Here is a 27,137-nt window from a genome sequence, read left to right as displayed (position 1 = left end):
ACATGCTGTTATGTGCTTGGGTCCTTTCAACAAAGGTCATTTTTCACTGTGTGAGTTCATGTTTTGAAGGGCTGCATTTTGGCCCAAACCTCAATATTTTAAAACACAATAGTGTTATGTGTCTAAAAGCCATGAGTAAAAAAGCTGCCATCACCCAGACACCCACCTAAAAGAGAACCTTTACAAAGTGGGATCCAATCATTCTGACTGTGATGACATGTCTGACAAAATAACATTATTTGATGCCCTGGATGAGAACATTGTTGGATATGATTTTGGTAATATATTCAGCATAAACTGTGTAACCCTGGAGAAATAAAAACTGTTTATACTGAATATTTGTAAAAAAATATTGATTATTTTTATCTAAGTGTAAAGGTTGCTGTAACCCATACTGCTGTAAAGTTTTCTTTTTGGAAATGTCAAAACATAAAACATGTTTATGTTGTCAGAATTCACATTTACAGCAATTTTTTAAAGATGTGAGTCAAATGGACATGATATTTTTTTTTTTAAGAATCAAATAATTTTAGTATCAATTCATCATGTCAGTGCAAACTATACAGTTTATCTTTTTCACAGTAAACTGGCATTTACAGCAACAGTGGTCCAAGAGCTCCTCCTGTGGTGGCTTCATGTTACAACTGTTCAGGCACTGAAGGGTTTTTGTTCAGTTCTGCTGATGGTTTGTGTTACTGTGTCTCTCTGGCACAGTAATACACAGCACTGTCTTCAGTCTGCACATTCTGTCCATTTAGGGTCACTCTGTTGCTGGAAGCGTCTGTGGAAATGCTGAACTTGTTTCTGAGTGAATCTTTATAATATGTTGTGTATCCAGAACGTGCTACTCCAATCCACTCCAGTCCTTTTCCTGCAGGCTGTCTGATCCAGTGAGTCCAATAGCTGCTCACAGAATAAGAGACCTGACAGGTGATGGTCAGACTTTGACCTGGCTGTACTGTCACAGAGGCTGGTTGTGTCAGCTGCTCACACTTCACACCTGTTGAAAAAGGAAATGTATTGTGGCAACTTATCAAAATATGACAACCAAAAAATGCAGAGACAAAGACAAAGGCACTCACAGCCAGCTGCTAAGAGCAGAAACAGAGCTGGAGAAAACATTGTTTTTGCTAAAAGTCATTTGACACAGTCAGAGCCTCTGCAGTCTGTCAGGTTCTTAAAGCCAAATAACTCAGGAAGACAAAGAGTTTGCATACAATCAAATACATGAGTCATCATTGGAAATGGATCTAACAGGAGCCAATCAAGGTGTCTGTTATTCAAAGTAATGAAAATATGCTTGGAAAATGCACAGAGGATATTTTAATTTGATTGATGATACAATTGTAATGACAGTGAAACAAGTCACTGATGGTAACACTGCATTTAATTTTAACATAACTACAAAAAGAGGTACCAGAGAACTTTATCAGTGTTGATTAGACTTTATTTATTTTACCATTATTTATAAGATTCATTTATTCATTTCTTTATTATCATACTTTACAGATTTGTTTCTTATTTGGCTTAAAGGGGGGTATTTAATTTGTATGAACTCTCAAGTCTGCCTTGAATGATTTGCAACTTTGCATGAAATACAATTGGGTTAAATTTTTCATCTTTCCTCTCCAGACAAACTTGGCAGAAAAGTTCATGGATCCAATCAGGCTGGAAACAGAAAGGATACATGACAGCTTTACTCTCCCTCTCTCTCCAGGTCTTTCCATCTCAGAGAGAGATTGCTCCAGTTTGATCATGCATAAAATTCCTGCAAAGCAAAAAAAAGTCAAACTTGTTGTTTTTTTACTCGTTTTTTTTTTTTTTTAATTTTAGAAATAACAAAAGAGAAACAGAATCAAAGAATATTGATATGTGACAGTGAAAAAATGTCCAGTCATTTCATTTATCTGATGATTCAGAGTTTCTGTTGTGTTTGTTAATGTGAAGCCAATAATCTCATCACAGGATCTAATATGTATGAGCTGAAATAATGAAAGCTGTACAGTCTTCTCATCAACAGACAGACGTTACTCAGTTATATTAACTGTACTTGCTTGATTTTAGAAAAGTTAACTATGAAGCATTTACAAATTAGCAATAGCAGTAATAGTTCAATAGTCTGTCTAATTCATGGATGTTACTGAGCTCTGAAACCCTGTAAATGAACAAGTTATTTATTCCAACTTTAAATGAGAAAAAGAAAAACTCTTTAGATTAATTTTTTTAGTAATTTAGTTAATCTCTCTTCATATAATTTAATTAATAAATCTGGTGTAACTTTGTTCTCTTTTTTTACAAGTTGGGAGACGTGATGACCTGGTGTGCTGCCAGATTCAGTATATATTTAATGTTACATTTCTCATGCACTCTTTAGTGAAGGTAATTATCCAGCATCTTATTAAATAGTCTGTAATTTTTAAATATATATTTTTCTCTATTGGAAAAGAAAAATCTCTAAATTGACAGTACAAGTTATGACTGAGTGGATCTAATAAGACCTGCAGGATTTTGTACAGCTGCTTAACTAAGATCAGTCACTGTGAGTCTCGAACACAATAATAAACAGCAGAATCTTCAGTCTTCAGGCTGCTCATCTGCAGATACAGCTGCTGTCTGTTGTTGTCTTTGGAGACGGTAAACCGGCCTTGAACTGACTGAAATTAGTATTTACTACCACCAGCACCACTTACAGTTCAGTGTTTTGTCCACATACCTCACACACCTAGTTCTTCTATTATTTTTAACTTATAAACACAATGAAAATAAGTGCGGCAGGATTTAAAGCTGTTCTCTGATAGCTTTGCTGTTGCTTCTGGTAAACTGACCCTGGACTGACTGAGTAGTATGTGCTTGTAATATCAATAGAGGTGACCCACTTAATTCTGTGTTGGTGTCTCTCAGTGAAATAGATATACAATAAATAAAAATATCTACAATATAGAATCTAAAATCCCAGTGCTGTATCTTTGATGGGTGTGTTCTTGAATAAAGAAAACCTCACTGACAAAGTCTTGATGAATATACAGTTTATTGTAAAAAAACAGACAGTTTCAAAACAGACGCTTCTTCTGTAGCTGCCGGGGAGAGGGAATTCCAATCGCCTTAACCCACTTCAGAAAAGAGATCACAAAGGTTAAACAGCTTCAACCCAGCTGCATAACCTATAGCTGGACATATGGTCAATTCCTTATACAGTATGGAAAGCAAGAGAGCCTACAAGGGGCCCTTTGTGCATTCCTTTGTGCTGATATCAAACCTTTATGTCCAATCCCAAATTACCCTTCTTGAACAAAATCTATGCAGGCCTCAGGGAAGAAACACTACATACATATATAGAGTTTAAGATAACAGTACAAACACCACAGCATCTAAAACAACAAGAGCAGCAGCAGTCTGAAAAGCTTTCATGAAACAGTTTTTATGATAACAGTGTTTTAAAAGTTTTTATGGTAAAACAGTTTGGGTGCATGAGTGTGAGCATTGGTGTGTGCAATAGTTTCTAAGAATAGTAGCTAATCATTTAGTGAAAACACTGACTAAAAACTGTAATAGCAAAACAGTAATAAAGTTGGTCACAAGTTTAAAGCCAAAAAATATGCTGTAAGTTTATAAAAGCGGGAAAGTCAGATTAGAAAAAGGACGTATCAATGACTGCAGAAGTCAGTACGTGTGACTCTCCAGGAGGACTTTCAGGTTCCTGGTTCTCTGAAAATAAACAACTTAAAGAAGAAAAGCATCACGTTCTCTCAGTAAAGCTGCTCTATGGTCATCTCAACTTCTCATGTTGAACCAGTGTTTTAAATATATTTTGGATTCAGAGCATTTCACCTTTCTCCTCCAAAGTTACTGATGAAATCTAATTCATGGCTTCAACAGTTTTGTTGATTTGTTGAATTTTGTTGACAAAAGTTAACAGCTGAAAATACAATGGATACATGAAAGTTCATTCACATGTGCAGAAAAAAGTCATTAAGGTCACATGGCTATTTGAGGTTTTTGTACAGCTGTTCTTCAGTTTTCAGTCACTGTGCTTTCACGGGCACAGAAGTAAAAAGCAGAATCTTCTGCAGTCAGGCTGCTGATCTCGAGGTACTGTCTGCTGCTGGAGTCTTCTTCAGTCATGATGAAACCACTTTGAAAAGAGCTGCCATATCTAGCAGAGTTTCTTCCTGTGTTCATCCTCCCAATCCACTCCAGAGCTCTCCCCGGCCTCTGTCGTATCCAGTGCAAAAAATGGCTTTTCAGGGTATAACCAGATATAATACATGACATCTTCACTCTCTCTCCTGGTCTCTTCATCTCAGACGGAGACTGCTCCAGTTTGACCTCACTCTGAACTCCTGTAAGAAAAAGGAAAAGAAAAAAAAAAAAAAAAAAAAGTGATCATAATGAATCAGAGTTGTCTTCTGTGTTTTAAAGAATATATTATTTTCTTACCTTGGAGCAACATGCAAAAGAATAAACTCAAAGAAATTATATATTCCATAACTTAGAACACTTTATAATCAGAATGTTTGTCTGGTTAAAAAGTGTCCAAGGTGTTCTGTAACAAACTAAATGAGAATTAGCAATGACGTGTTTATAAAGGAGCAAACTTTGCATAGACCTCCCTCTACAGGAATCATTTGTTATTTTAGGAAACAGATAGCAGCATACAATATCATCAATATTCTATTTTTGCTATCAAATCTAATAATCTTTACAAAAGACAAACAGTATTTGCAAATATAAAAACTGGTAGTTTTTTCAGTCCCACTTTTTGTATCCTGTAACTGTTCTCACTGGGATTTACTGAACTTTCTCTCCTCAAACAAATGCTTAAAAAAAGAACTAATACTGCTGTTTGTTAAAGTGATAAAAACAACACATTCCCTTTTTAGTATGGAACACTGAAAAAAGTTACTTTAGATTTATGTTTTTCAATTCAATATCAAGTTCAATTAGAGCAGGGGATGTGACAAACACATGTACAGACTGCTGTATGTGATTTCTTGAATGACTCGGTGGTGACCTTGTTCTCTTAAATTGCAGCACAATTTAAGTGAAGTATGAGAAATATTAGCATCACGTTTAAGCTACCACAATCAGTAGTGTTTTTTTGTTCTGTCTCCTTTTTCATTTCATTTACTCTAGATATTTATCCAGTATCATATTTTAAGCACATGAAGTACTGCATGGAATTTATAAAATTTTCTATATTGCCAAAAGCATTTACTCACCCATGCAAATCATTAAATTCTGGTGTTCCAATCACTTCCATGTCCACAGGTGTATAAACCAAGCACCTAGACATGCAGACTGCTTCTTCAAAAATTTGTGAAAGAATGGGTCGCTCTCAGGAGCTCAGTGAATGCAGCGTGGTACTGTGATACCACCTGTGCAACAAGTCCCGTTGTGAAATTCCAACTATTAGTACTATTTGTGTTTCCTGCTGTCTGTGGAAGTGATTGGGAACGACAGCAACTCAGCCATGAAGTGGTAGGTCACATAAAATGACACAGTGGGGTCAGCAGATGCTGAGGTGCATAGTGCGCAGAGGTCACCAACTTTCTGCAAAGTGAATCTCTACAGACCTCCAAGCTTCATGTGGCCTTCAGATTAGCTCAAGAACAGTGTGTAGAGCAAGGTGTACGGGTGGGTTTCCGTGTCCAAGTACTTTGTGTGCCAGTAACTTCAGTCAGAATCAACTTTAGTGTTTTTCCAAGATCCTGTCTGATCCAGGCCACCTAGTAGCTGCTGAATATGAACCCAGACATCAGGTCAATTTTTGAGTTGTTTTTTTAACCACTGGTTCAGAGTCTGAATGTTAATACCTGTCAAGAACTTAGCAGAAAAAGTAAGGAGTTCCTTTGTTGTAACAATGTTTGGCAATAAATCAATAAATTGGAACGCCTGTTTATTCCCCCTTAAATGGAGCCACATGTCACAGTTGCTGCAGCTAACTAGGCAGGGAGGCCCTCAGAGCAGGACACAGGCGAGAGCAGGATTGATACTTTAAATTTTATTAATAACTTTTTAACTCAAACAGGCTGGTCAGAAGCCAGCGACACAAAGAAAACCTGAAACTTAAAATCCGAAACATGAAACCCAAAAACACTAAACACACAGCAGGGCCGTCAACTCAGACATTAAAATGACGAGGACCCAAGCACAGAAGTAAACAACACTGAGACTTAAATACACAGAGGGAACGAGGGGTGAGTGGAAACAACTGGGCACAACAGGTGAAATGAATGAGACTAATGACACAGGAAGTAAAACACAACACAAAACACAATGAGCACGAGACTACCAAAATAAAACAGGAAGTGAACAAAACACCTAGCAGACCTAACACAGAAAATTTGACAAAGTGGATCGGGCATTACAAAGAAAACAAAGAGAGAAAACAAAACATAAGAAACACAAAGAACCAACCCAAAAATTACAATAAAACAGAGCTAACCAAAAGAAACTCAAAACACTGAGCCACCGGCCCAGTACCATGACACCACATTTGTAAGGAAAATGCATTTGTGTGTTGAGCAGCAGAGTTCAGTATGTGGGCTGCACCCACTTAAAACTTGCCAAATCTTCTCAGCCATGGTAAAAGATTTACTGTAAAAAAAGCATTGTTACAACAAAGAAATAAACAAAAGTTTCCATACTTGTTGTGCTGAGTTTATTTTTGATAAACATCAAATAATCTCTTAGCCTGCCAAGCAGAGAATCAGAAACAGCAGCTCTTCCCTATAATCCATCATCTTAAACTTTGAGTCCATTTTATTAATTTTTGTTTAAAATACATTAATTTCCTGCTGATTATTAAAATTAATTAATTTAAAAAAATTTCATGAGTTCTTTTCAGTTGAGGTTTTTGTACACTGTCTTCAGTCACTGTGCAATCGAGCACAGAAGTAAACAGCAGAATCTTCTGCTGTCAGACTCTTGAGCTTCAGGTACTGAGTGCTGCTGGGAACATCCTGAGTAAAAGTAAAGTGGTCTTGAAAGGAGCTGGCATAGGTAGCAACAGTTGTATCCTTCCCATCCACTCCATAGCTCACCCCGGTTTCTGTCGTATCAGTTCATGCTGTAACTTGTTATCGTATAACCAGATGTGACACATGAAATCTTCAGTCTCTCCAGGTCTTTTGACCTCAGAAGGAGGCTGGTTCAGTCTGATATCACACCAAACAGCTGTAACTAAGGTAGACAAATGAAAATCACCATAAGTGATACTATCAGAGCAAAAGTTATTTGTAACTGTTCTTCACTTTCTTACCATGAATGGTCAGAACAAATAATAAAGTCCAGGTGATCATATTTGTCATTTCATTCACTGTGAGCTCTGATGCTTCTGATGCTCTTTCTAGAGTTTGAAAAAAAATGTAGCAGTCTGTGTGTTTTACCTGTTACTGTTGGTGTGTTTATAAAGAAGGATGAGTTTGTATAGACCTGCATAGACCTGGAAGCTTCTGAAAAACTAACCAGAGACCAAAAATACTTTATTCTTCATACTTTGACTACATCTAGTGACCCGAATGACTCCCACAAACAGCCATTTAGGAAATTTAGGAAAGATTCAGGAAAGATCCCCTTTATGTTTGAGTGAGTTTTCTTCCATGGATTAAACTAAAAATTGTTTTAAGGTTATGTTCCTTTTAGTCATATTTCTTATGAAATAACAAATATTAATATTATTAACACTATTCCTGTTGTTTTAGCAGGGTTTATTAGAGACATGGAAAAACAGAAAATGAAAACATGTCATTTCTATGTAGGGAGGGTTCAGTCTGCTATTCTATACTATTGTAGGTCTCAAATAAAATATACACTGCTCAAAAAAATAAAGGGAACACTTAACACAATATGCTGTAACTCCAAGTAAATCAAACTTCTGTGAAATCAAACTGTCCACTTAGGAAGCAACACTGATTGGCAATCAAGTTCACATGCTGTTGTGCAAATGGAATAGACAACAGGTGGAAATTATTGGCAATTAGCAAGACACACTCAATAAAGGAGTGGTTCTGCAGGCGGGGACCACAGACCACTTCTCAGTACCTATGCTTTCTGGCTGATGTTTTGGTCACTTTCGAATGTTGGTGGTGCTTTCACACTTGTGGTAGCGTGAGACGGACTTTACAACCCACACAAGTGGCTCAGGTAGTGCAGATCATCCAGGCTGGCACATCAATGCCAGCTGTGGCAAGAAGGTTTGCTGTGTCTGTCAGCGTAGTGTCCAGAGGCTGGAGGCGCTACCAGGAGACAGGCCAGTATGCCAGGAGACATGGAGGAGGCCGTAAGAGGGCAACAACCCAGCAGCAGAACCGCTACCTCCGCCTTTGTGCAAGGAGGAACAGGAGGAGCACTGCCAGAGCCCTGCAAAATGACCTCCAGCAGGCCACAAATGTGCATGTATCTGCACAAACGGTTAGAAACCAACTCCATGAGGATGGTATGAGGGCCCGACATCCACAGATGGGGGCTGTGCTCACAGCCCAACACCGTGCAGGACGCTTGGCATTTGCCAGAGAACACCAGGATTGGCAAATTTGCCACTGGCGCCCTGTGCTCTTCACAGATGAAAGGAGGTTCACACTGAGCACATGTGACAGACGTGACAGAGTCTGGAGACGCCGTGGAGAGCAATCTGCTGCCTGCAACATCCTTCAGCATGACTGGTTTGGCAGTGGGTCAGTAATGGTGTGGGGTGACGTTTCTTTGGAGGGCTGCACAACCCTCCATGTGCTCGCCAGAGGTAGCATGACTGCTATTAGGTACCGAGATGAGATCCTCAGACCCCTTGTGAGACCATATGCTGGTGCGGTTAGCCCTGGGTTCCTCCTAATGCAGGACAATGCTAGACCCCATGTGGCTGGAATGTGTCAGCAGTTCCTGCAAGATGAAGGCATTGAAGCTATGGACGGGCCCGCCCGTTCCCCAGACCTGAATCCGATTGAACACATCTGGGACATCATGTCTCGCTCCATCCACCAACTACAGACTGTCCAGAAGTTGGCAGATGCTTTAGTCCAGGTCTGGGAGGAGATCCCTCAGGAGACCATCCGCGACCTCATCAGGAGCATGCCCAGGCGTTGTAGGGAGGTCATACATGCACGTGGAGGCCACACACAATACTGAGCCTCATTTTGACTTTTTTTAAGGACATTACATCAAAGTTGGATCAGCCTGTAGTGTGCTTTTCCACTTTAATTTTGTGTGGGACTCCAAATCCAGGCCTACGTTGGTTAAAAAATTTGATTTCCATTGATGATTTTTGTGTGATTTTGTTGTCAGCACATTCAACTTTGTACAGAACGAAGTATTCAATGAGAAAATTTCATTCATTCAGATCTAGGATGTGTTATTTGAGTGTTCCCTTTATTTTTCTGAGCAGTGTATTTAAATACTAAATATTCAGATCATCTATTCAGATTTATAGTTTGCTACTCATTGTTGCTTTAACAGGGATTATCATTATTCAAAGACAGAGGCTGATCTGATGTGTCATTTTCCTGAGAGAGGGGTCAGTCTGAGGTTCCCAAAACCTTTATTACTTTATACTGATGTAGGTCTCAAGTAAAACACATTTTAAATGCTATATAACAGCTCTCTAAAGAAGTAACTTGATGTACTACATGTGTGGTTGAGTGTTGCTGGTTGCTGAGTATTTGTACAGGACCCTTGGTGGTTTGCATCACTGTGGTGCGACACACACAGTAATAAACAGGCTTAAATGTTCTCAGGCTGCAGATTTTGTCCTGTTATTGTCACTGTTCCTGCAGACATGTCTCTACTGTAGCTGAACTTGTTCTTCAAATCATCATTTTGATAAAAGCTGCCACCGCTTCCTCCCCACTGATCAAAAATCCAGTCCATCGGTTTTCTTTCGCACTGTCTGATCCAGCTTATAGCCATGGTTCAAAGAATAACCAGAGACCCGACAGGTGATGGTCAAAGACTGTCCAGGCTGCACAACCAGTGAGTCTGGCTGGGTGAGATCAATACTGTGCTTCAGGTCTACAAATATTTTTTGAACTGAAAATTGAACATAATTAATTGTGAGCTTGGCACAATGGTCCATCATAGCAGTGCACCAGCAGTTAGGACAAGTGGGCTGCATGAATGACAGTCTGCAAGAAGGAATGACAGAAGAGCAAAAACATTGAAGCAAAGGGAACCGAGGTTCACAGAAGATGGGCAAGAAAACCTTAAACCTCAGTATTACTGTCAGAAGTTTAACTTCTGCTGCTGCAACACTTTCACAATTATGAAACCAAATTTAAAAATTATTGCAATATGATTTAATTATGGGCAGTACGGTGGCGCAGTGGTTAGCACTGCTGCCTCACAGAATACCATCTGGAAGGCCTGGGTTCAATTCCACCTTGGCCCAGGCCTCTCCCTCTCTCTGTGTGGAGTTTGCATGTTCTCCCTGTGCTTGCGTGGGTTTCCTCCGGGTACTCCGGTTTCCTCCCACATTCCAAAGACATGCACTTACTGGGGTTAGGTTAGTTGGCTACTCTAAATTGCCCATAGGTGCAAATGAGAGTGTGAATGTGAGTATGTTAGCATTGTGACAGGCTAGCGACCTGTTCAGGGTGTACCCTGCCTCTCGCCCTATGACAGCTGGGATAGGCTCCAGGCCCCCCACGACCCTGAAAAAGGATAAGCGGATGGATGGATGATTTAATTATGGTAATATGCTTTGATCTAAACCCTTTGTGGACTCCAGGAATTGTCATGAACCTGTGTCTGTGACCCAGAATTATGGGTTTGGACTTTTGAACATGTTTATTTTGTATTTTTGGTGTCTGAGTTTGAGTTTCATTGTTCTCATGAGTGGCAGTGCTTTGGTGTTCTGTTCATCCTTGATATCTTTGGCTTTCTGTTTTATATCTACTGCAGAGGTCTGCAGGCCTTAGTTCTAGTTATCTGGTTTAAGTTTGTGGCTGTTTGCTTTGTTTCAGTTTACAGGATACACTAGTTTCCTATGTCTTGTTTCTGTAGGTTGTGTTCTCTTACTTCTTGTTGTGACAATCTGAAGATTGAAAACAGGCAGGGGTCTTTGGTGGGCAGGACAGGATTCATCAGTGCCAACTGGGAACACCTGGGCCCTGTGTTCCCAGACAATAAATCTGACTCAGGCACTTCCTTCTTGGTGCTGTGCATCAGCTTGTTGCCAGTATGGCTTGTGTTACATTTGTTTTCTTTTAGGTTTTGTTATTTGCTGCGTTTGCAACACTTAAAAACATCTCCACACACATGCACACCCTACACCACCGAGCTACTGATTTGCACACCTCAGCTGCCTTTATTTCTGTTGTTTCAGTTTGTTTAAATGGTATGTCCACCCTTTTTGTCATGACCTTACAAGCCAGGTTGTGACACTGCTTTGTTTTGCCTCCTTGTCCTTTTTCTCTTGTGCATTATGTTTAGATTTACTTCCCTTGTCTTGTTAGTCTCACTCTGTTCACCCATGGTGTTTATCTGGTGTGTCCCATCTCCCTCATTACCATGTGTGTGTATTTATTGCCTCTGTTTTCCTCAGCAATTTGTCAGGTCGTCTGTCCACTCATGCTTGTCTGCCCCATGTCTCCCTCTTGCTTCTTTTGAATTACGCACCTCTTGGAGAATTTTCTTACTTATGTCACAGATGCCTTCTGACTCCTGCGGTGGGGTCCACACACTCTGCCTACCACACAGCACATTAAATGACAGGAATAGCTCCCTAATCTTTGCTGGATTTTCCTGAGGCGCTGATCGAATGAGATCATATGATTTTAAAAAATATTTTAATCATCATACTCAAATTACAATGTGGTCGCCCATGTTATTTCTATTTTTGTTAAGTATGAGGGCTATGAAATTCAAAATCATGTTAAATTAATACATTAATGTCCACTTGAGTCATATTCCTTATAAAATAACAAATATTAACATTATTTATTGAGATTTATACTTTGCTGCTCATTGTTATTTGAACGAGGATTATTAGCATCATAATACAGGGATAGGAAATTAAAATCTTTCATATCCTTTTAGAGAGGGTTGAATCTCACTTAGATTACCAAAATTTCTATTATAATAATATAGGTCTCAACATTCTCATAAAGAAGGAACAGTGTTTCCTGAAGATTTGTTATGTAGACCGATTTAGGGCAGGGGTCATCAACTACAGTACATTTGTCCAAGGGCCAGACAGTATGAGGGCCAGATGCAAGTAAAATAAAATTAACATTGTAACCAGGGTTATAACAGTTTTGGATTTTACATTATAGTTTAGTTTTAGTTAGTTTTTACTTTTTTTCCCTCTAATTCAGTTAGTTTTAGTTTTCAGAGTGGTTTTTCTCGTTTTTATTTTTGGTTTCATGCTTAGTTTCAGTTAGTTTCAGTATTAGTTTTAGTATTTTCATACCTAATCAGGTGAAAGATTCAAGGCACAAAAGTGACTATTGTGTAATGAAAACTTGACAAAAGATACCATTTAAAGAAATATATTCAATAACCAACTGTTCACAAGACATGCTAAATGTGTGTAATATTAAGGACACACATGAACATCAACAGGGAGAAACAAAGAAAAACATGAACTCCCAAACTCAATAAATTCTACAATAAACTCCACAATAAACTTCAGCATCAGTGCAGCAGATTAACAACACCTACATGTGGTGTTTGACAAAAACAAACTCTTTGAAGGAGTCAAAGCTCAAATCCAGCTGCATCCTGATGTTCTCACCACCTGCTGCTGCTTCTGTTTTGGAGCTAGCTTGGTTAGATGCTCGCTAGTTAAACTTGCATAGTCTTTGCGGCCTCTGTACATATTCTACGGAAGTTGCCGATCGCATGTCCACATTTATGCTTGTGTAGCTGAATTGTGTGTGTGTTAATTACCTTGTGGTCGTGTGCAGGTGTTTGTACTCAAAGACCTCCATACGGGACTCTGCCACTTTCTCTGCAGACCGCAACCATTACTTTGCGGACCAGCGCAGTGAGCGCACGCACTCACACAGTCGTCCTGTGGCGCTCCCAGCTTAAACTCGGAGAGCGGAAAAAATGATTTCATATCAATCCACAAGGTTTAAAAAAAAAAAAAAAAAAAAAAAAAAAAAAAGTAAATGAAAGTCAGTTTATCGCTAATTTCAGTTAGTTTTAGTTAGTTTTGAAAACTCACAATTCAGTTTTAATTAGTTATCGTTTTTTCCTTTTAATTATAGTTTTTATTTATTTCAGTTAACGACAATGTTTTTTCAGTTTCAGTTTCGTTATTTCGTTCGTTTTCGTTAACTATAATAACCCTGATTGTAACCTAAGTAATTCTGATACATTAATTTTCCTTTCAAATTTATACTGCTTTTAATGATGTGATGTGCAAGTCTTGCAGTTAAATGTTCTTCTCTGTTATCTTCATGGTTGATATGGAGACACCGCAGTTGTGCTCACTGTAGATAAAATGAGCACAGGAAACAATTTTATTTATTTATTTTTTTTAATTTATCCTTTATTTAAACAGGTAAAAAGTCTCATTGAGATTAAAAATCACTTTTCCAAGAGAGACCTGGCCAAGAGGGCAGAAAACGTTACAATAGATAAAACATAACAATTTAACAAGATATTATCAATCAACAATCTAACACATGTATGCAAATTAAAACAGTAACAAATATAATGTTACATGAGAGCAACGAGTTTATCTCTGCTTTTCAGAGATAAACTCTGAGATAAACTTTTCAATCTACTTTCCAGAAGCTGTTTTTGTTGTAGATTTGATGAGTTCAGATGCAAAACCCTCTAAATCTGCCTGGACACTTTTCTTTTAAAAGAGCATTTTTTTTTTTTTTTAAATCTTAATCCTTTGGTGAATTTTAGTAATTTCATTTCACAGGCGACGGTGAGGTGCCTTTTTTTTCCAAAATGTAAATATAGTAATTTACCTGCTTTTTAATAAAAGCAGGCCAGGGAGTACGCTCGGCAGCCAGTAATGATCCTTCTGCAGGTTCACCGACAGAAATCTTTACGACTTTTACTTCCTTTTGTTAGACAGGTTTGATCATCCAACATTTTTTCTACACAAAACAATGCTAAACTCACCTTCAGCTGTGTTTACAATCTGATCACCACCAACAAAAGCGGCTGCTCAGTGCAGCCAGAAAATGCTTGAAGTCACATGGTCCAATCTTGCATTCTGAATGGTTCTAGGGACATGGAGGCATTTATGGGCAATGGAAAGTGATGTTTGGATGCTTTTGATGATTGAGATTAGTCAGAGATCGGTATTTAATGGGTTATGACACCACATGATTGATTGGCATATAGTACCTGTGGCAGTACTATTTGGGAGGCCCGATAGAAAGCGCTGGTGGGCCAGATGTGGCCCACGGGCCACCAGTTGACGTTCCCTGCTAGGCTGTGAAGATGAATAGATGGAGACTTGAATAAGGCTCTTTGAAGGACCGGGATGAGGTTAAGATGGGGAGGCAAATTTTCACACATAGGAGAGTCCAAATGGCAGAATGACAGAACACACTCGGATTTAAATTAAGGCAGAAAGGCATAAATAAGGGAGTGAAGGAAATTAATAGATGATAAGAACTGCAATTTAGTGAAGCTTTATAAATGTTATGAGACAAACAGAAATATTACTTTCTTTAGAAAATATTTTAGATCATCTAATATTGTTATTTCTGCATATTTTTACATGTAATTTTTTCCCCATTTGTTGCTACATAAACTGCCCCCATAACAGTGATCTGTCAGAAAATAATAAGTGGTGTGAGAGCTCCTCCTCTGGTGGATTTTACTCTTTCAGAGGTTTTTGTACAGAACTGCTGACTGTTTGCTTTAATGTGTGAGTCTGGCACAGTAATACACAGCAGAGTCTTCAGGCTGCACATTCTGCCCACTTAATGTCACTGTTTTGCTGGAAGAGTCTGCGGAAATGCTGAACTTGCTTTTAAGTGAATCTTTGTAGTGTGTTGTAGATCCAACAGCTGCCATTCCAATCCATTCCAGTCCTTTCCCTGCAGGCTGTCTGATCCAAGCTGTGTAGTAGCTACTAACAGAATAAGAGACCTGACAGGTGAGGGTCAGAGGTTGACCTGGTTGCATAGTCACAGAGGCTGGCTGTGTCAGTTGTTCACACTTCACACCTGTTAAAAAAGCAAATGTTTTGTGACAAATTATAGGTTATATCATGAAACACGAACGGCCAAATATTACCCATCTAAAGACACTCACATGTAGCTGCTAAGAGCAGCAACAGAGTCACAGAAAACATGGTTTTTGATGAATGTGACATAATGTGAATTCCACTCCAGTCTGATGTGAAGCTTTTATTGGCTGAGTAACACAGGAAGTCAATGAGTTTGCATAGACATGCATAAAGAATTCATTAGGGTCTAACTGAAGCCTCTTGAAGATGCTTCCTTTCATGGACACATAAAAACATGTTTGGGAAATTCACATATGAGATTCTAATTTCATACTCAGACGCAAGAGAAAGTGAAAAGGGGGATTTCTGTTTACTGTTGGTTACACTGCATTATTGTCTAGTATAACTCCAAGCGATGAGATAAAGGAGGAATACTAGTGTTATTTCTATTAATGTTTTGCTGTTAAAAATTAAACTAAAAATCATTATAAAGGGAGTTTAGCATGTTGTCAGATTATTGAAATAAACATATTTATAGGTCTTTATACTGAGAAATTTGCTGCATTATACCCATCTAAGTGCTGCACAAATAAATATGCCATTCTGACTGAGTTGGGATTATTTAAATAGCTTAATTTCTCATTTAAATGTGTGGAACTTGTTTGTTTGTTTTTTATTTGTAATAGTAATATTTTTTTTTCACTTGTGCAGGATTTTGTACCTTGATCAGCCAGTGCTCTATGGCCTTCAAGCACCATAATAAACTGAATCTTCATTTTTAAAACTGTTCATCTGCAGATACACCTGCTGTATGCTGTTGTCTTTGGAAGTATTAAAACAGCATTGAACTGATGGGTGAGACAGATATTTGGAAAAGGACTGGAGTGGGTTGCCACTCTGACCCAATGCATGTAATAACTGCTGAATGTGAACCTGTGCAGCTTAATTTGTTTGATACTGCAGGTCTTTGAATCACTGGTTCTGTCAGAGTCTGACCATCACCTGTCAGAACAGGTAAATAGTCACTTGCTGTAACCTGGCAAATTCATATCAGTGTCAGTGAAACCCAGTATTTTGAGTTTTGCACTGGTAGACTTTTCCTGCAAACATTTTATTTGTTTATTTAGTGTTTATTAAGGTTGGAATTCAACTATAAATTATTCTTAATTTACTGTTGTTTTTCATAAAGTACATAACTGTTTAATGTCAAAAAGTAACAGTACTTTCTGCTCTACATGCACAAATGCATTTTTTTTCTAAGTGCTTTCAGGAGCAACTTGGGGTTCAGTATCATGCCCTAGGATACTCTGGATGCAGACTGGAGCAAACAGGGATCAAACCACCAACCTTCTGATTAGTAGACGGCCTCTTGAGTGAAAAACTGTAAAAATGTACTTGGGTGGCTGTGCACCCAAGTAAATTTTTACATTATATTAATTGATTGTAATCGTATCATTATAGTCAGCTACTATAATTATTATTACAGTTTCTGTGAAAGATGTCAAATGGAAAAGCTTTCCAAAAAGTTCAGCAGAATTAAAGCTACAGACAACATGGACTTAATCTGAATCTGAACTAATGTCCTCTAACTGACAAACTGACACAACAGTCTTTTCTTCCCTTTTAACTGAAGTTGATGAATTTGGTTGACAAGAAAAGCCCTTAATTTTGCTAAAAAAAACATGTCTTGACAAACAACTTTAGCATTCAACATTAATTTTGGGTGTTTGTTTTGCTGGATGGATCTGTCAGTATCTATTCACTCCAGTCCCTTCCCTGCAGATTCTCATATCCAAGTTGTACAATATTGTAGCTCTGTGATGATTTTACAGCTTCTGGTTATAATTTTTTTTTAAAAGTGACATTTTTTTTAACTGTGATAAGGGAGAGACTCTGTGTAATGACCTGAAAGGTTAGGGTCATTTGAATTTTTAAAAAAGGAAAGTTTCAAACACGTGTTGACACACAATTGAGGTGGGGCTAAAAATGTTTGTTTGTTTGTTTGTTTGTTTGTTTTTATTATTTTTAAAGCCACTGATCCAACCTGTTCCAAATCAAAGAATAACCAGTTGTGTAACAGATGATGGTGAAAAAATTCTCATTATTATAATTTATCAAATTATTTGTATTATTTAATTATTCACAGTTTATTCTGCTAATCTCTGTAAGATCTGCTTTAAAGAGCTACTATGTAGTTCTTCCATCTTTTCACTGACACACGGACTTTGCTGCTGTCCTAGTTATATTTAAAGTATTGGTTTATTCTGAAAAAATAATATTTGCTGTTAACTGTTAATGGTTTGTTTAGAAATTAACAGTTTTGTAATTAAATTACAGTCACAGTGCTTTTTACATTATGGATGTTATTAAGCTCTGAAGCACTATTAATGAAAATGTTATTTATTCTGAATTGGTAATTTAAAAATTAAACTTTTCCAGCATAATTTATCAAAGAAAATATTTTTTCATGTCCTGTCCTACAGCCATGTTAGTCTGTGAGTGAGTCCACTGTTCCCTGCCATCATGCCTACAGTCAGATATTTCAACATTTCTGGATGAAATTGCATTAATTTACTGCACTATTCATAGTGAATAGTGAAATGCTAGACAAATGACACTGACATTGCTAAAAGTTCCAGGTGGTGAGAGCAAATAGAGGAAGTAGTTTTTGTATGACATTCCTGTTTCTGTCTCTCACTGTGTTTCTCGGGCACAGTAATAAACTGCTGTGTCCTCAGTCTTCAAACTGTTCATCTGTAGGTAGATTTTACTGTTGGAGTCGTCTCTGGAGATTGTGAATCTACCCTGGACTGACTGAGAGTAACGGAGAGGAGAACTAGAAGTGCCTATAAGAGCAATCCACTCCAGTCCTTTTCCAGGAGCCTGTCTAATCCAGGCCATATAGTAGCTGCTGAGTGTGAATCCAGAGACTGTGCAGGTCAATCTGTGGGACTCTCCTGGTCTTTTGGTGACTGGTTCAGATTCTGTTAGAGTCTGACCATCAACACCTGCTGAAAGATTTCAAAGATCGTGTGAATTAAATAGGGTTACAAAAATAAATATTTAAGCATAATGAAGTCAGAGAAAACCTTCCTACCTGCCCAGTAGAGAGTTAAGAGAAGCAGTCCTGTCCTGTAGTCCATCATATTAAACTGTTTGATCTCTGCTGTCCTCCCTGGCAGTTATGTAGAGATGATGACTATTTAAAGTTTGTATTGACTCCTCCTCACAGGAAGGAGATGACTGAACTCCACTGATCTCAGCTGCTGTTCAGTGAATATGCACTTCCTGTATACTTTAATTAGGAGTTATTCCTTATCAAGGTTAGCTTCTTTTTTCTTCTTTTTATTGCTCACACTTTACACCTGTTGAAAAATATGACACCCAAAAAGTGCAGAGTATGACAAAGACACTCACAGCCAGCTGCTAAGAGCAAAAACAGAGCCAGAGAAAACATTGTTTTTGCTAAAAGTCATTTGACACAGTCAGAGCCTCTGCAGTCTTTCTTGCTCACCGGACTGGGTGGAGATTATTTATCTAACTATGTATTTATTTTTACTTATAAAGTATGACCTCACTACATTAAACCCACATTGTAAACTGGTTTAAAATAAGCCTAAATAATACTCGCATTGAACACAATTATACTTTTCTGACAGCTGTTATTAAATAGAGCAGCTGTGCTGCACATCCTGTTTAATTTAATTTGCTTTAAACTGATGCATAAGCAAGGATGTCCTTTCAGCTCCAATGTGCCAAATCATCTTCTCTCCTTCCATTTAAGTCTTCCAGCCATCTCCTAGTATTCCTTGTTGTCTTGTTTGTTGTATATCTCATGTACAGTACAGTCTTCCAAATGATCCCTGGACTTTATCTTTAGCCTGTTCCTTCCTTTTTGGTTTATTTGCTGCACTAACTGATAATCTATTTATGACTGTGTTCTGTCTTTAGACTAATGATTAGGAATGTGGATTATACTCTGCTACATGCTGTTATGTGCTTGGGTAAAAAAGCTGCCATCACCCAGACACCCACCGAAAAGAGAACCTTTATAAAGTGGGATCCAATGCTGACTGTGATTTATCTTAGTGTAAAGGTTGCTGTAACCCATACTGCTGTAAAGTTTTCTTTTTGGAAATATCAAAACATAAAACATGTTTATGTTGTCAGAATTCACATTTACAGCAACATGAAAAAAGTAAGTCAAATAGACATGATCTTTTTTAAGCATTAATTAATTTTGATATCATTTCATCATGTCAGTGCAAACTATACAGTTTATCTTTTTCACAGTAAACTGGCATTTACAGCAACAGTGGTCCAAGAGCTCCTCCTGTGGTGGCTTCATGTTACAACTGTTCAGGCACTGAAGGGTTTTTGTTCAGTTCTGCTGATGGTTTGTGTTACTGTGTCTCTCTGGCACAGTAATACACAGCACTGTCTTCAGTCTGCACATTCTGTCCATTTAGGGTCCCTCTGTTGCTGGAAGCGTCTGTGGAAATGCTGAACTTGTTTCTGAGTGAATCTTTATAATATGTTGTGTCTCCAGAACGTGCTACTCCAATCCACTCCAGTCCTTTTCCTGCAGGCTGTCTGATCCGGTGAGTCCAATAGCTGCTCACAGAATAAGAGACCTGACAGGTGATGGTCAGACTTTGACCTGGCTGCACAGTCACAGAGGCTGGTTGTGTCAGCTGCTCACACTTCACACCTGTTGAAAAGGAAATGTATTGTGGCAACTCATCAAAATATATCACAACCAAAAAATGCAGAGACAAAGACAAAGACACTCACAGCCAGCTGCTAAGAGCAGAAACAGAGCTGGAGAAAACATTGTTTTTGCTAAAAGTCATTTGACACAGTCAGAGCCTCTGCAGTCTGTCAGGTTCTTAAAGCCAAATAACTCAGGAAGACAAAGAGTTTGCATACAATCAAATACATGAACCATCATTGGAAATGGATCTAACAGGAGCCAATCAAGGAGTCTGTTATTCAAAGTAATGAAAATATGCTTGGAAAATGCACAGAGGATATTTTAATTTGATTGATGATACAATTGTAATGACAGTGAAACAAGTCACTGATGGTAACACTGCATTTAATTTTAACATAACTACAAAAAGAGGTACCAGAGAATTTTATCAGTGTTGATTAGACTTTATTTATTTTACCATTATTTGTAGGATTCATTTATTCATTTCTTTATTATCATACTTTACAGATTTATTTGTTTCTTATTTGGCTTAAAGGGGGGTATTTAATTTGTATGAACTCTCAAGTCTGCCTTGAATGATTTGCAACTTTGCATGAAATACAATTGGGTTAAATTTTTCATCTTTCCTCTCCAGACAAACTTGGCAGAAAAGTTCATGGATCCAATCAGGCTGGAAACAGAAAGGATACATGACAGCTTTACTCTCCCTCTCTCTCCAGGTCTTTCCATCTCAGAGAGAGATTGCTCCAGTTTGATCATGCATAAAATTCCTGCAAAGCAAAAAAAAGTCAAACTTGTTGTTTTTTTACTCGTTTTTTTTTTTTTTTTAATTTTAGAAATAACAAAAGAGAAACAGAATCAAAGAATATTGATATGTGACAGTGAAAAAATGTCCAGTCATTTCATTTATCTGATGATTCAGAGTTTCTGTTGTGTTTGTTAATGTGAAGCCAATAATCTCATCACAGGATCTAATATGTATGAGCTGAAATAATGAAAGCTGTACAGTCTTCTCATCAACAGACAGACGTTACTCAGTTATATTAACTGTACTTGCTTGATTTTAGAAAAGTTAACTATGAAGCATTTACAAATTAACAATAGCAGTAATAGTTCAATAGTCTCTCTAATTCATGGATGTTACTGAGCTCTGAAACCCTGTAAATGAACAAGTTATTTATTCCAACTTTAAATGAGAAAAAGAAAAACTCTTTAGATTACTTTTTTTAGTAATTTAGTTAATCTCTTTTCATGTGATTTATTTAATAAATCTGGTGTAACTTTGTTCTCTTTTTTTACAAGTTGGGAGACGTGATGACCTGGTGTGCTGCCAGATTCAGTATATATTTGATGTTTCATTTTTCATGCACTCTTTAGTGAAGGTAATTATCCAGCATCTTATTAAATAGTCTGTAATTTTTAAATATATATTTTTCTCTATTGGAAAAAAATCTCTAAACTGACAGTACAAGTTATGACTGAGTGGATCTAATAAGACCTGCAGGATTTTGTACAGCTGCTTAACTAAGATCAGTCACTGTGAGTCTCGAGCACAATAATAAACAGCAGAATCTTCAGTCTTCAGGCTGCTCATCTGCAGATACACCTGCTCTTTGCTGTTGTCTCTGGATACGGTAAACCGGCCTTGAACTGACTGAGAGTAGTATATGCTACCACCACCAGCATTAACAGCAACGATCCACTCCAGTCCTTTTCCAGGAGCCTGTCTGATCCAGTGCATCCAGTAGCTGCTGACTGAGAATCCAGAGGTCGTGCAGGTCAATCTGTGAGAATCTCCAGGTCGTTTAACTGCTGGTTCAGATTCTGTCAGAGTCTGACCTTTAACACCTGTCAAGATAAATACAAAATCATTAACATGCACAACTTACAAGCACATACCAAAATATTTTAGATCATCATCAAAGAAACTTTTCACCTGCCAAGCAGAGCGTTGAAAACAGGAGTCCTGTCCTACAGTTCATCATGTTAACCTGTGAGTCCACTGCTCTCTGTCATCATCTCCACCTTCAAATATAAAGATGTAGAAGTTATTCATGCTTTTGCATTGACTCCTCCTACCAGAGGTGTGTGATTAGGTTCAGCCAGGGCTGGACTGGTAATTGGGCGTACCGGGGATTTGCCCGGTGGGCCGACCGTCCTCAGGGCCAATGTTGTTGTTTTTTTGTTTTTTTTTTTTTTGAGACCGGCCCACAATTCAGAGGGGGCGGCCCGTTGGCTCATCTTCAATATAGACAGTGGATGGAACCAATCAGGATATAGGATGAAAGCAGCACCACCCTTTCTCTGCGTGGTACCCTGTAACTCCCGCTAGTAGTTTCAGTTTTGAGTGTTGCTAAAGGAGAGGTAACAAGGAGAAACAAAACAGCAGAAAGGGGGTGTGGAGAAGTTACGTGAGAAGAAATAAAAGAGTGTCATTGTAGATGCTACAAAATGTGTAAAGATCACAGACAAGTTCGCTGCTGTAGCCTCCACGTCCAAATGCCAATTTCCTAAAAGAAAGAAGAGACTATTCAAACTGTGCAGATTTGTGTACTTGTAACAACACTAATTTAATGGGTAGGCTACACTCTAATATTTCTGTCTCAGGCTGATACAAGCTAATTCATGCATTTACTACTTCTAAGTTGGACTATTGTAATTCATTATTATCAGGCAGTCCTAAAAGGTCTCTGAAAAACCTTCAGCTGATCCAAAATGCTGCAGCTAGAGTACTGACAGGGACTATAAAGAGCGAGCAGATTTCTCCCATATTGGCTTCTCTTCATTGGCTCATAGTACCATATCACCCCAACAGAGCACTTTGCTCTCAGACTGCTGGCTTACTTGTGGTTCCTCGGATACTTAAGAGTAGAACGGGAGGCAGAGCCTTCAGCTTTCAGGACCCTCTTCTGTGGAACCAACTCCCAGCTTGGATTCAGGAGACAGACACCGTCTCTATTTTTAAGATTAGGATGACTGTTGGGTTTTCTCTGTAATTATTGTAGGGTCTTTACCTTGCTTAGGGCACTTTCAAGGCTTGGGCCGGCTCTGCTGTAGATGAAGACAGCAGCAGCGGACAGGGAGAGGAGCAGCCAGAGATGCAGGCTTTGGAAACCGAGGGACAGAGTGAGCGGGAAAGTGTAGTATGTAAGCAGGTAGTAACATTAGGATAATACAGGGACTTTGAGGTGATGGAGGTAACGTTAGCTCTATTACATAAGAATGATGAGCAATGGCAATTGATCAGTATAAATATTATTGGTATTTGCATACTTCCCAAAATCTGGCAGCCACGGCACCTTAATCTGATAAAATAGAAAACGGTCAAGGCCAAGAAGTGTTGGACGAGCAGCAAGTGTCCACTTTAGGCTACATCACAGCATTTTAGATATTTAGGTTTAAGGTGTGTTAAAAGGCTGCACAGTATTTTGAAATTGTAGCCTCTATGCTGGTTAAACGTGTTAAAAACCACTCAAACAGGTGAAATAAGAGATTTTTAAAAAGCTAAATGATAAGTAAAAGCTTTGCAATTTAAGCATTAATAAAGTGTAAAAAAGTATAAAAGTATTATTAGCAAAGGGGATGCTCACATTGAATAAGAGTAAGACCGTGTGAAATGCTTTTAAGACATAGTTGCGGGCCGGTCTAAGTCAAAAATGCCAGGGCCGATTTTTTGTCCCTGTCCAGCCCTGGAGAGACCTAATGTTTAATAATCCACATTTAATTGTTTTATTCTTTGGTGCAGTTGATGAAGCTGTATTATTTATTGTTTTTGAATTTTTATGCTTAAATAGTTTTTTGCTGATTTTAGCTTTGTTTTTTGGTGGTCTGGGAGCAGGCGATGTGGGGATGGGGTTTTGTGGGGATGGGGTTTTGGGGGGATGGCAGGAGGAGAGAAGCTGCAGAGAGGCGTGTAAGACTGCAACTCTGCTTCCTGGTCTCAACCCTGGGTAGTCAGGTTTTAGGGTTAATTTGGCCAGATTTCTAGAAATAAGAGCTGCTCCATCCAAAGTGGGATGGCTGCCGTCTCTCCTAACAAGACCAGGTTTCCCCCAGAAACTTTGCCAATTATCTATGAAGCCCACGTCGTTTTTTGGATACCACTCAGACAGCCAGCGATTCAAGGAGAACATGCGGCTAAACATGTCGCTCCTGGTCTGATTGGGGAGGGGCCCAGAGAAAACCACAGAGTCCGACATTGTTCTTGCAAAGTTACACACCGAGTCAATATTAATTTTAGTGACCTCCGATTGGCGTAACCGGGTGTCATTACTGCCGATGTGAATAACGATCTTACCAAATCTACGATTAGCCTTAGCCAGCAGTTTCAAATTTCCATGAATGTCGCCTGCTCTGGCCCCTGGAAGACATTTGACTATGGTCGCCGGTGTCTCTAGCTTCACGTTTCTCAAAACAGAGTCGCCAGTAACCAGAGTTTGTTCCTCGGCGGGTGTGTCGCCGAGTGTAGAAAAACGGTTAGAGACGTGAACAGGTTGGTGGTGTACCCGGGGCTTCTGCTTAGGACTACGCTTCCTCCTCACCGTCACCCAGCCGGCCTGTTTTCCCTGCTGCTCGGGATCTACTGGGGGGGAGCTAACGGCGGCTAAGCTACCATGTTCCGCACCCACTACAGGGGCCTGGCTAGATACAGGATTTTCCAGGGTGCGGAGCCGAGTCTCCAATTCAGAAAGCCTGGCCTCCAGAGCTACAAACAGACTACATTTATTACAAGTACCGTTACTGCTAAAGGAGGCCGAGGAGTAACTAAACATGTGACACCCAGAGCAGGAAAGTGCAGGAGGGACAGGAGAAGAAGCCATGCTGCTAGTGAGTCGGCTAAGAGCTAAGCTACTAGCTGCGCTAAGCTAGCGAATTTCTAAAAGCAAATAAAGTCAATAATGTGAATACAGGTGATTCAGTAAAGAGTGTGCTCTAGATAAAGTAGGTGAAGATTACAATAGAATATGTTGTTAACCAGATAGATCGCGCTATACAGATTTAACAGCTAACAGACAGCAAAACACGACTGTGCTCCGGAACAGGAAGTGATACAATACCGCAGTGAGAGCCAACACCAAGGGACAGCGCCACCAAGCAACAACATCAATGAATAAATGAAGTGGCCTATTAAACTACTTCCCATAAAACACGTATCTCTGTAACACCAATGTTTAAAACCACATGTAATGTTTACTTGACAAACCTGATTCATGTCTTCCTCAGAATAAAAGAACAAAAAAAGTGTGCAGACTGTTTTAATTGCAGCATTTAAGAATTCATCTATTAACTCACATTCTGAAGCAACATTATAAAGAGAAGTGGGCCATAATTCCTCTAGAACAATGTGAGAGATGCTACTTCAAGTGATTGGTGATAAAAATGGTTTTGCAAACTACTGAATCACAGGTTGTGCTTAGTTTTTCAAACATACTGCTTCTACATTTTGGCTGAATTTTTGTTAAATTAATAATGACATGGTGTAATGTGTCATGTTTTGTGGTTCATCTAAAGTTGTAATAAAATTTGTTTTAATTCTAAGACCTGCTAAGATCCAGATTATTTTTATCATGTCCACTCTTTCAACCTTAGTATATAAATTTGTTTCTGCACACAGATGTAGTGACTTCATCCAGGATTATGTAAATCATGTAAACAATCTGCACAAAGACATTTAGTAAACATTTACGTGAAAATATTTGAATGTTTTCAGTCTTTGCATGTCTGATATTCACAGTAATGTCAGACACATTTTGTTCCTTTAAAATCCCAACATTAAGTATGCATCCATTATAAGAATAATAAGAAAGGTGGAAACATCCATGTGGAGTGCAGCAACATGTGGCAGACTGTCAGTGTACATAACATAATAAAAGATATGCAGCAATAAATCATGAAATGGGATGTTTTAATCTCCTGTAATCTAGTTACGGTATTCCATGAAGACATTATTGTCTCTAAACTGGTAGAAAGGCACATTAATTGCAGTACTTTAACTGATAATATTTACTGTGGCTTGCAAAAGTATTCATACCCCTTGAACTTTTCCATATTTTGTCACATTACAACCACAAACAAATATATTTAACTGGAATTTAATGTGAAAGACCAACACAAAGTGGTATACAATTGTGAAGTGGAAAGAAAATTATACATGATTCAAAATATTTTTAACAAATAAAAACTGAAAAGTCATTGATAAAGATTAAAAAGGCATTATGCCATCATCTGAGCACAACACAGGTAGTAACTAGAGCAGATGGTGAATGCAGAGGTGCATTTAGCTGCTCGAGATCACAGGATCCCTTCAAGTGAAAATGCTAGAAGTGCTTGAAGGGACAAAAATACACCAATAAATAATTGATGATGGTAGTTTTGGAAGCAATATTAACTATTACATTTTATTGATGACCTTAAGAAAAGGAAGCAAAAAAAAAATAAATAAATAACACAAGAGCAGCTGTATTCCTGTGCATTTCTACATATTTACATGCTTGTCATGCTTTCCTTTCTTCTCAGTTTGCATGTCTTTCTGCCACCTGGAGGTTAGTTTAAAGTATTTTCGTGGTCTTACATTCTTTAAAAGTAGATTTGACACAAAGTTTTGCTGGATGACATCATTACTGTACACACCTGTGGAAACAGAAATCTTAAACAACTGCCTGACAATTCAGCATTTCTTTATTAGTGTGAATCCACTGAAAGCTCCTTCCAGCTGCAGCATCAGAAGTACAGAAAAGATGGTTGATCTTATAGCTGATCTGATGAGAGTTCCAGCAAAGACAGAAATGCACATCACATCACAGAGGACTGATTTACCGATTCACTCTGCTGACAGTGAATCAGCAAGCAATCGGAAATTTCTAAATGGCTGCATATTCTGTCCAATTAATGTGACTCTCTTGCTTGAAGTCTGTAATTCTACACTGAACTCTCTCTTTAGTAAATCTTTGATATATGAATTTCCAATATTTCTCATTCCCATCCATGCCAATCCTTTCCCTGCAGACTGTCTGATCTAAGCTGTGTGATATCTGCCCAAAAATTAAGAGACCTTACAGCTGATGGACAGATGCTGACCTGGCTGCAGAGTAACAGAGGCTGGCTCTGTCAGCTGTTCACAGAAAATTGTTTGTTCACAAGCTTTCAACTTTTACTACAAAAGAATGATGACTGTGATAAATTTTGAGAGAGTCACAGATGCAAAAGCAGCAGAGCTCCAGAAAAGGTTCGCTGTAGCTGGTTTGCATAAAAAACCTAATCTCGTTTTCAGTTTCTGCAGATGTGTGA

The 27,137-nt window shown here is 38.5% G+C and overlaps 1 protein-coding gene and 1 gene segment (V, D, J or C); both read right to left on the bottom strand.

Annotated features, from left to right (window-relative positions):
* The window catches only part of LOC115783986 (serine/threonine-protein kinase pim-1-like), a 1,015,907-nt gene that overhangs the window by 503,577 nt on the left and 485,193 nt on the right, over positions 1-27,137 (bottom strand). The gene's annotated exons all lie outside the window — the stretch shown is intronic.
* LOC115784008 (Ig heavy chain V region 5A-like) lies at positions 611-1,157 on the bottom strand. The segment is given in 2 exon segments: positions 611-1,000; positions 1,083-1,157. Coding segments are annotated over 2 exon segments (348 nt in total).

Source organism: Archocentrus centrarchus, chromosome 8 (genome assembly GCF_007364275.1).
Source record: "Archocentrus centrarchus isolate MPI-CPG fArcCen1 chromosome 8, fArcCen1, whole genome shotgun sequence".
In the NCBI taxonomy this organism is placed as follows: domain Eukaryota; kingdom Metazoa; phylum Chordata; class Actinopteri; order Cichliformes; family Cichlidae; genus Archocentrus; species Archocentrus centrarchus.
The sequence above is the reverse complement of the archived record's forward strand: the minus strand, read 5'-3'. Positions and strand labels throughout refer to the sequence as shown.